Source organism: Oryza sativa, chromosome 8, assembly GCF_034140825.1.
Source record: "Oryza sativa Japonica Group chromosome 8, ASM3414082v1".
Taxonomy (NCBI): Eukaryota; Viridiplantae; Streptophyta; class Magnoliopsida; order Poales; family Poaceae; genus Oryza; species Oryza sativa.
In genome coordinates this window covers 17782201-17793466 of record NC_089042.1, presented here as the reverse complement: position 1 = coordinate 17793466, position 11266 = coordinate 17782201, and the positions used below count along the sequence as shown (strand labels likewise).

The 11266-nt window shown below is 43.9% G+C and overlaps 1 protein-coding gene across 1 annotated transcript; it reads left to right on the top strand.

Moving 5' to 3' along the window:
- Positions 1-4106: 4106 nt before the first annotated feature.
- On the top strand, positions 4107-7461 carry LOC4345424 (receptor-like protein kinase HSL1). The gene is made up of 2 exons (XM_015793104.3): positions 4107-6748; positions 6817-7461. Exons 1-2 carry the CDS (start codon positions 4168-4170, stop codon positions 7167-7169), a joined length of 2934 nt encoding a protein of 977 aa, XP_015648590.1. The 5' UTR covers positions 4107-4167; the 3' UTR covers positions 7170-7461.
- The last annotated feature ends 3805 nt before the right edge of the window (positions 7462-11266 follow it).

Below are 11266 nucleotides of genomic sequence, written 5' to 3'. Positions count from 1 at the left end.
TCATCGAGGAGATGTCTTTATTTACATATCATCGAATAGTTTTGAAAACTAGAAAGGTAACCCGCGCATTAGCGCGGGCATATATTATAGTTTGTGTTTCAAACACTGTACAACATTCCGAAATATAAATCGGAAAGAAATTTCATACAGATGCACATGCATCTTATTTTTTTATTAAAAAAAGGAGTGCTAAAAGGAATCATACATCACTATGTATATATATACTGTAAGAGAATTTAGATTATCCTACAATAAAAAAGAAATATATTTACCCTAAAATAGATGGTAGATTTTAATATACTACTAATGTGATAAGAGTGTTTCTTAGATTTAAATAAAAATTCCTTTATTCTGGTCATATATAAACTGGTTGTTTGTCATCACTACTTACTGTCATTGTTTAAGAGTTAGGTGCACTTTTAATAAATGAAATTGTATTAGTACCACTAAAACAAACGATACATTATTAATACACTAAAAAAATTCATCTACACTACATAACCCGCCGTTCATCACTTATTTTTACCTCTATATATAAATAGGCTAAATATACCATATCTACCGAATAATACGATAACATCATTAAAAATAAACATGAATGCCTCTCTAATGTATGAAGTCGGCTGTATCTACCAACCAAGGCTTCCGTATGTAATGCCTTAAAACATACAGGTCTCGCATCGATAAGCCATGCCCCTAAAAACCATCGTAGAGTACAATTTTAACACTTAGTTCACTATTGGTACACTCACAGTTGATTATATTGGTAAGTACGTCACTTTAGTTACATTGCCTATGATGGCCTTTCATGGACACCACCTTAACTCAACCATGTACATGTCCATACAAATTTATGATGGCATAGCAAGTATTACACCCTGCATTGAAGGATAAAGAGGGACAGAAAAAAAGAGGTGATGAAAATAATTTTTTTTAAGTTTTGAGTCGAATTGTGGTAGAGAATAGACAAAATATGTATATGAAGTTAGTAATAAGTACTTCTCAAATTTTATTGGAATACATACAATATTATGTTTTTCAAATGAGTGGGGTTAATCATTCGACACTACTTAAAAAAAATATAACTAAAGAGACGTACCACCACGAAAATCTGCAAAACACCATATCATTATTTATATTTTGATAAAGATTTATGCTTTTGCGCCAAATTTGTTTCCACGATATGTTGTTTATAACTATACGATACTCATTTACTAATTCTAAGAATGTACTTATTTTCACAAACTTATTTACACTAACTAATTTGCTAGAGTGCAACTTATTTACATACACTAACTAATTTGCTAATTTGCTAGAGTGCACTTATAGATGGGTTCAGTGGTGTATAACATTCGTCCATCAATTATACATGGTATATTAGAATTTCTATAACTATAAAAAATATATCATAAGTAGTTTGATGCGTATTTTATTGGATTATTCATGTTTTGCCAATACTACTTGGCAAAGAAAATACATAATTCTAGTGATGAATTAAGGGTTGTATTCTAGCAACACGATTGTCTAAAATCTTATTTATTTATTTTTTTTCACATGTATCTATCATGTATGCTTCGCACTCCTCAAATAACAATAAAAAAGTTTTGAAAACTTTTAATAGTTTTAGAATCTCAATCTCACCCAAAATAAACCTAAAAAGATCTACTTAAAAACCAAAGCTAAATTATGTTGTTTTATTACCACTCGCTAAAATTTAATTTAATTTTCTCATAAATCTATTAATTGTGCTTCTGACACCTCAAATAAGAAAAGTTTTGAAAAAATTCCAAATGCTTTGAGAATCTCAATTTCTCCCAAAATTAAATAAACCTAAATAGATGTACTTAAAAAACAATGCTAGGTTTTGTTTTTTTAATTTTTTACATATGTAGATTCAAATTAACGTTATATATTTGTCAAGTGATATTTGAAACCATAAAATATCATATGAAATTATTTGAAACATTATTATCGCATTAACTATTACATGTTGGCATCATTTGCCATGATATATTTATCACACAATAAGTTTACGATTAAGTTTAACTGTGCATATCTATGTATAGTATTATTTTTAATAAAATTATAGATTAAAGGTTGTTGACAACAAATTAGTGCTGAACTGATGATTTTTCCTGATCAGTATTTCTTTCCGATACTACTATGTACGTGTGCGTGCTTTCTTTTTATTTTTTTTTGGCTTTATCTTTTTTTATCATATATGGTGTAGGTATTTAAATTTTGTTTTCTTCTTGGGAAGGAGACGATCGTACGACTTAAGCACGTCACTTTTTTTTACCATGATAGAGATTAGTAGCATAATCCCTTTTTTTGAGAAATCCCTTTTTTTTAGAGCTCTAATCCAATGTTTAAAATAACTGGTCCACTAATTTAAGTGAAAATTAAAGGTTGGATGGTTTTCTTTTTTTACTCTAAATTTCTAGGATTTCTCTAATTTTATTAGAGCATCACGTGATAATGTAGGAGTGTTTGCAGTACATTTAGTAGACTTTTAGTATATAATAGATTTGTATGATTTCTCTAAATTATTGGAGAACCACGTAGCGGTGTAAAAGCATTTGTAGAAAGTTTAATGTACTTTTAGTATATAATAGATAGATTTAGAAGATGCTTTGAAAGAACATTGATTGGATATTTATTATAGATCTTAATTTAACTAAATATATTTATATTTGTGAAGTAATATATTTTATATTTATATTGTAGAAAGTCATATTTTAAATACCGTTGATTTGTATGAATGTATGTTTTTTCTGTCTTTTTTATGTATATGTGTATTTGTTTTTCTTCTAGCGAAGATTATGAAAGTTTTGTTTTCAATCATATATACGTTTGTACGTACGGAAAGTACAGCAGTGACATTTGTAACGTACAAACTCATACGTACGGACTGTAGCGCTTGTATGTTATAAACATGAGGAAGTTATTATTTTCTAATAATAGATCTAATCTAATGGTGTAAAATAACGGGTCCACCAATTTAAGTGAAAATCAACGGTGAGATTAGATAGTGCTATGTGGCGGCTTAGGAGCGTTTGTAGAAGTGCCACGTAGCGGCTTGAGAGCGTTTATAGGATGTTTAATGGACTTTTAGTAGATAGATTTTGTCATAAAAAGTTAGAATCTTTAAAACAATTGACAAAATATATCGGGCCTGTTTGGCGCAGCTCCAGCTCCAGCTCCATCCCTCCTGGAGCTGGAGCTCAGCCAAACAGTTTCAGCTCCACCAAAACTGGGAGTGGAGTTAGGTGGAGTTCTATCACAAAATATACTAGAGTTATATTTAGGAGTTGAAGCTGTACCAAACATGACCATAATATATCATTTTACAAATATTCGAGTTTAAATTTTTGAAAAATTAATTTATTTTTCAACGTTTAAATACATGCCAGTAAAATACTTTGTTTGACTGCAAAATGGTTCTTCTCTAACTTTGTAAAATGGCATTTTATTTGATTAAAAAAATTATATATCGATTTACATTTTTCTTGGAAAAGATTTGACTGACAAATTTCTTATTTCGAACTGTTTGATCACAATTTATCATCATGTATGAGCAATGCCCTGCAATGTAAATATTATCTTATGTGAAACCCTTCCATATCATATTATGCTTTCACCTGACAAAGCTAAAAGCCATAGAAATCATAAGGGCCTACTTTCTCAAATTACCCCACGGGCATATTCACCACGTGACAAGCTAGCCCAAGCAGTTCTCACTAGTAATCATGCAATAAAATTAAAATATTATATTAAAATAATAATTTAGGAACTAATATTAAATTTTCACAGATAACATTCAATATAATTACAATTATATTTTTTAAGCTCTAAATTTGACCCGCCACTGCATCGCCCCCATTGGATCATGCTCACTCTGTGCGTAGGTTAGCCTCAGGCCCTCAAGTGTCACCATTAGCAAGCAGAACATACGCCTACTCCGTCTAAACTGAGACAGAATCACGGGCCCACCCGTCAGTCACCCAAGCTCCAAAACCCAAACCCCCCCTAATCTCCTTCAAAACTGACACGAGATGGTGGGTCCCACCCGTCAGTGAGACAGCCGCCCACGCCTTAAAGCCCAAACCCACCTTAATAGCCACCCACTACTCCCACTCCCACTTCGCTCCACTCCACGCTTCCCCCATGACTCCCCTGCTCCTCCTCCTCCTCGCCCTCGCCGCCGGCGCCGGCGCCGCCTCCTTCCCCGCCGACTTCGCCAACCTCTTCGCCGCCAAGGCCGCGCTCTCCGACCCGTCCTCCGCGCTCGCCGCGTGGGACCCTGGCCTGTCCCCGTCCCTCTCCCCGTGCCGATGGCCGCACCTCCTCTGCTCCAACCCGTCGTCCTCCTCCTCCGCCGCCATCGCCGCCGTGCTCCTCTCCAACCTCTCCCTCGCCGGCGAGTTCCCGGCGCCGCTGTGCGAGCTCCGGTCGCTGGCGCTGCTCGACCTGTCGTACAATGACCTCACCGGGCCGTTGCCCGGCTGCCTCGCCGCGATGCCGTCGCTGAGGCACCTTGATCTCGCCGGGAATGGGTTCTCCGGCGAGGTCCCGAGGAGCTACGGCGCGGGGTTCCCGTCTCTCTTGACGCTCAGCCTGGCCGGGAACGAGCTGTCCGGCGAGCTCCCGGCGTTCTTGGCGAACGTGAGCGCCCTCGAGGAGCTCCTCCTCGCGTACAACCAGTTCGCGCCGTCGCCGTTGCCGGAGACGTTCACCGGAATCCGGAGGCTACAGGTGCTGTGGCTGGCCGGGTGCAACCTCGTCGGAGATATCCCGCCGTCGATCGGGAGCCTGAAGAGCCTCGTCAACCTCGACCTCTCGACGAACAACCTCACCGGCGAGATCCCGAGCAGCATCGGAGGGTTGGAGAGCGTCGTCCAGCTCGAGCTCTACTCGAACCAGCTCACCGGGAGCTTGCCGGAGGGGATGTCGGCGCTCAAGAAGCTGCGGTTCTTCGACGCCGCCATGAACCAGCTCTCCGGCGAGATACCGGCCGACCTGTTCCTCGCACCGAGGCTGGAGAGCCTCCACCTGTACCAGAACGAGCTTACCGGACGCGTGCCGGCGACGGTGGCCGACGCGGCGGCGCTCAACGACCTCAGGCTGTTCACCAACCGGCTGGTCGGGGAGTTGCCGCCGGAGTTCGGGAAGAAGAGCCCGCTTGAGTTCTTGGACTTGTCGGACAACCGTATCTCCGGCGAGATTCCGGCGACGCTGTGCAGCGCCGGGAAGCTGGAGCAGCTTCTCATGCTGAACAACGAGCTCGTCGGCCCGATTCCGGCGGAGCTGGGGCAATGCCGGACGCTGACGCGGGTGCGGCTGCCGAACAACCGGCTCTCCGGCGCCGTGCCGCCGGACATGTGGGGCCTTCCGCACCTGTACCTGCTGGAGCTCGCCGGGAACGCCCTGTCCGGCGCCGTCGCGCCCGCCATTGCCACGGCGAGGAACCTGTCGCAGCTGCTGATATCTGACAACCGCTTCGCCGGCGCGCTGCCGCCGGAGCTAGGCAGCTTGCCGAACCTGTTCGAGCTGTCGGCTTCCAACAACGTGTTCTCCGGGCCATTGCCGGCGTCGTTGACCGTGGTCACCACGCTCGGCCGGCTTGATTTGAGGAACAACTCGCTCTCCGGCGAGCTGCCGCGAGGTGTTCGACGGTGGCAGAAGCTGACGCAGCTCGACCTCGCCGACAACCGCCTCACCGGAAACATCCCCGCCGAGCTCGGCGATCTGCCGGTGCTCAACTCGCTCGACCTGTCGAACAACGAGCTCACCGGCGGCGTGCCGGTGCAACTCGAGAACCTTAAGCTGAGCCTGCTCAACCTGTCGAACAACCGGCTCGCCGGCGTCCTGCCTCCTCTGTTCGCCGGCGAGATGTACAAGGACAGCTTCCTTGGCAATCCGGGGCTGTGCACCGGCGGTTCGTGCTCGAGCGGCCGCAGAGCCCGCGCCGGCCGCCGCGGCCTTGTCGGGAGCGTCACCGTCGCCGTCGCCGGCGTCATCCTGCTGCTCGGCGCCGCGTGGTTCGCCCACAGGTACAGGAGTCAAAGGAGGTGGAGCACGGAGGACGCCGCCGGCGAGAAGTCGAGGTGGGTGGTCACGTCGTTCCACAAGGCGGAGTTCGACGAGGAGGACATCCTGAGCTGCCTCGACGACGAGGACAACGTGGTCGGCACGGGCGCAGCGGGCAAGGTGTACAAGGCCGTCCTCGGGAACGGCGCCCGCGGCGGCGACGACGGCGCCGTCGTCGCCGTCAAGAAGCTCTGGGCTAACGGCGGCGCGGCGAAGAAGGCGGCGGCCATGGAAGCCGGCGGCGGCGGCGGCGGCGGCGGCAAGGACACGTTCGAGGCGGAGGTGGCGACGCTGGGGAGGATACGGCACAAGAACATCGTGAAGCTGTGGTGCAGCCTCAGCAGCGGCGACCGGCGGCTGCTCGTCTACGAGTACATGCCCAACGGCAGCCTCGGCGACCTCCTCCACGGCGGCAAGGGCGGCCTCCTCGACTGGCCGGCGCGGCACCGCATCATGGTCGACGCCGCCGAGGGTCTCTCCTACCTCCACCACGACTGCGCACCGCCGATCGTGCACCGCGACGTCAAGTCCAATAACATCCTCCTCGACGCCGACCTCCGCGCCAAGGTCGCCGACTTCGGCGTCGCCAGGGCCGTCTCCGCCGCGCCGCCCACCGCCGTGTCCGCCATCGCCGGCTCCTGCGGCTACATTGCCCCCGGTGAGTTAATCATTGCGCACCTCGATCGCCATCGCCATGGCGCCCGCTAACGATTCTTGATTTCCCAGAGTACTCGTACACGCTGCGTATCACGGAGAAGAGCGACGTGTACAGCTTCGGCGTGGTGATGCTGGAGCTCCTCACCGGCAAGGCGCCGGCGGGGCCGGAGCTCGGGGAGAAGGACCTCGTCAGGTGGGTGTGCGGCTGCGTCGAGCGCGACGGCGTCGACCGCGTGCTCGACGCGAGGCTCGCCGGCGCGCCGCGCGACGAGACGCGGAGGGCGCTCAACGTCGCGCTGCTCTGCGCGTCCAGCCTCCCGATCAACCGCCCGTCGATGAGGTCCGTCGTGAAGCTGCTGCTGGAGCTCCGGCCGGAGAGCAAGGAGAAGGCCATGGCGGAGGAGAAGCCTCTCCTCGTTTGATCACACAAAGCCAGCACTGATGAACACACTGAACAGTAGTACCTCACTTTAATTAGCAATTAGCATAATCACTCGCTTCAAAAATCAGTTAGCATAATCACATTAACAATCAGTAGTAATTAATGTACTCAAGTACCCAGCATTAAGGTTGAAGCCTCAAGCATGCAATGTAAGCTAGAACTACTTAAGTAAAGGTCCTCTATGTATAGCTCATTCTAGTATTTTCATGGGTTAATGTACTACTACCAGTTTGTCTAAAGTATCAATGCCAACAAGGATTTGGTTTAAGCTAGATGGTGCTAACACTTTTGACTCTGTGGACCATCTGCATTATTCTGTGCTCATTTCAGACCCTGAAAAGTGAAAAAGGTGCCTCTTGTTGTACCTGAACTTGTTGAGCGGCTTTTTTCCATTTTACATGTTCAGTTATCACTTGCTATCAGTTTATCACACAGACACATGTATAAGATATAGTGATTGATTTGGCTTGGATCGAACAAACTATTGGGTAGTAATTACTCATAGCAATCTAAAATCGTATGGAACACAACATAGTACAATAAATTTGGATAGATCTCCTGTCCAAATTAATTGTACTATGTTATGTCCCATTCAGTTCAGATTCATATATTATGGGATAAGGGGAGTAAAATTGCTATTTTAGTTTTAACATGTTAATTACTTTTCATTTTAGTATAAGCATTTCTAGGTATGTACCTGAACATCATCTCTCGACCCGGATAAATATGATCCTTCAGTGCTGTAATTTTTGGGCCATTCAGTGCTCCATTCAATTGCAGGCTTAGGTTGCAGCTTTTGCTATTAAGTTGGGAGCATTCAGCTGTGGTGGAGATCAAGTGACAGCAACAGAACAAGAGGCTGTACAGAAGCTGTGCTGGCTCTTTTCCCTTCTTCCCTTACCTTTCTGCTAGCCTGCAGGGTTTAGATCCAAAAAGGTTAGGTGATTTGTTGTTGGGATTACTGTTGGGCTTTGCATCTGTCAGGATATGCAAATTGTGGACACAGTCTGGAGTCCTGGACCATAGCCACACAACTGTGTAGTGAATGTCTGCATCTACAGTAACATGTACATTTGGTGTCAATGGTCCTGAAGAAAACCTTTATGAAATGCTAAGCTCCAAATTGTCCTTCATAGATTTCAGAGAAAATGTTTTTACTGTCTTTAAGTCCTTTGTCACTGACTGATCCAGACAATTACCCTCTGCTTGGACAGTTTATATGAGGGGACAGGATCAGCATCAGTGAATTTTCGTTTTCACTTCTGTAACTAACTGAATTCAACGGCTGCCGCACACCATAGCACAGTAACCAGTTAACCCCAAACTTGCCCAAGTGTCTGTCTGAATTACATGTGGGTCCATGCTGTTGGTACTAGTAGTAGACAGGAGACTCTTCGGATAGCCTACTATATCAATGGTTCTTTCTGAGAGGATATATGACAGGGTCACGATCAGAATGGTCGGCTTGTTGCCTGCTGATATTTCAAGGATTTTCAGTTTTACATGTCTTTATCGTCGAGTTTTTCTTGATTCACGTCAACTGAAAATACTTAAAAGTAGAGTCGTCCATCCACTCTAAAAACAATTTGAGTCTACTAATTATATGGGCCCATAAGCTTATGAATCAATGTTTATTGGTATGCACAGGTATATTACTATTTAACTGAAAATTCACATAAAGTTAGCACAAATGTTTCAAGAAAAGTTGACCACCGAAAAGACTGCAAAATCTATTTCAGAAAGGAGTTCACAAAGTTTTTTTCTGTTCAAACTTATTATGATCCAAACATTATCTATATATTTCAGCCCCACTGTTGTCGAAATTAAAAACTTGAAACCAAAAGGCAATCTCTCTATCCATGGATGCACATTGCCAATTCGCCTTCTTTTCAGAGGAGCAGAGTGGTATGGCAAGCAGCTGGGAGACTGAAGAAATGGACAGCCAAAAAATGCAGAGACGATGGGACTGCAGGGGCACGCCTGCCTGACCAAAGTGGCCTTTGGAGACAACAAGCACACACTCCCCTACTACTGAAATTCAGATAATCTTTTTAGCTTCCGTTCTAGTGCTGCCGTCGTTTTCCTTCACAGGTGCACATCCCTGTCTATCTGTCTGTCTGAAACTCTGAACATCAACAAAGTTGCTAAAGCTGAAAAGGAATAAAGCACAAGGGTTTGGAAGTTTCCTTCAGTGGGAATTTCTGTCTCAGGTCACATTCAGTGGCATGTTTTGTGTAATCCATTACCTCCATTAGTGCATGAAAAAAAACATTGTCTTTGGACTAAGAGGAAGTGTGTTTGTGCCGTTTATGAAATGAGGAGTTTGAGTTCCTATACCGATCAACTGAATTATAATAACAGGAGTTTCCAAGAGATGTTATTGCGAAATCAATACCAGTCCATCTGTCCCTCTTTGCTTCTTCTTTTGGGGGATATGCAAAAGGAGTTGTGTTGCATCATGTCCAACTTTGCTGCTCGGTTTTGCAAAGAAGGCTTCTTGATTCAACACCCTCTACAGTCCAAAATTTGTGGTTGTTATGATGTGTTCATTTTCTAAGATGATACATAGCATTGGGTAACCATACACAAAGAAGGAATTGTGCCATTTTGCAACTGGAATAATAAAAAAGAACACCAAATAGTAGGCGAGGTAATCCCATTTGGAATCCAATTATTAGTTATTTTAAACAAAACTCGCAACTCTAAACTATCTGCTAAAAAAATCCCTTAATAAATACTCCATCCGTTTCAGGTTATAAAACATTTTGACTTTGGTCAAAGTCAAACTGCTTTAATTTGACCAAGTTTATAGAAAAAAGTAGTAGTATTTTCAACCCAACACAAATTTATTATGAAAATATATTCAATTATTGATTTGATGACACTAATTTAGTATTATAAATATTACTATATTTGTCTATAAATTTAGTCAAACTTAAAACAGTTTGACTTTGACCAAAGTCAAAACGTTTTGTAACCTGAAACGGAGGGAGTAGTGGTTTTCCAATTGATGTACTGTTAAATTTAATCTTATGTTCTAGAGCACATAATTTGGGATAATCAGCTAACCAAACAGTCAAACACCAACATGCCCAACGGGTAGTCCAACCAAACAAGAGTACGATAATCCTTCGTAATTCCATTCCAAACAGGATTTTGGGCATGTTTGGTACAGCTCCAGGTCTAGAAGAGGTGGATCTAGGTGGAGCTCTCTTACAAAATGAAATAGACTGGTGGAGCTGTGTTTAGGTAGCTCTACAACTCCACTCCAGACCCAACTCCTGTAGTTAAATTTAGGAGTTGGAGCTCTACCAAACAGACCCTTTATTGCCAGCAGAACTCCCCAAAAAATAATACAAATCTCGTTTTGAAACTCTACCATTTTTTTCCCAAATCATGCCGCTCAAGAGAAACTACAATAGAGCCATGCTATCGCTGTAGTCAACAACCGAAGCGCAGATAAAGAATGGCAGTGCATGATTTGATTTTTGTGGATGATGGAATCCATGGAAATGACATTCATGGAAGCCTCCCCATGATTAACCCAAAGATTTACAAGAGGCATGCTTATGTTGTGTGGGCTCCATGAATCTGCTCTAAAGTTCTATTACCAAAAAGCTCCCACTACTCGTTAGGTTTTTTCAGAAAGCCCATGGACAATCCTGCAGTACGGTGCCTAACCACAGGAGGACACGATGGCTAAAAAGCCAACAGAAAACTAAGCAAAGTAACACTCTGATGTGAAGTAATGTAACTGAGAAAGAAGGTGAGAAAAAATTGTTTAGCAATGAAATTATACTATCTGCATACATACTGGGAGAAGCACTAGCAATCCATTGTCTACCATTTCTTTCTTTCTTTCTTTTGCATCTCATTTGTTTTATCTCAGGTTGAGTTGCCCAATCCAAACTTGCCACCTGCAAAAGTTTTCATCTGGGTATGTTGGATATACCATTTGTGTTTGCGACACATCAAGAGAAGTTGTGGGATAGAGACATGACAAAAGCAACACCATGATCTGATTGTAGTAAACATAGGGAAAGGTTAACAAAAAGATAACACTGCAGAAAAAACAGG

Coding starts and splice junctions, on each gene's coding strand:
- LOC4345424 (XM_015793104.3), top strand. CDS start 4,168: ATGACTCCCCTGCTCCTCCTCCTCCTCGCCCTCGCCGCCGGCGCCGGC. Junction 6,749..6,816: donor CTGCGGCTACATTGCCCCCG/GTGAGTTAATCA, acceptor TTGATTTCCCAG/AGTACTCGTACACGCTGCGT.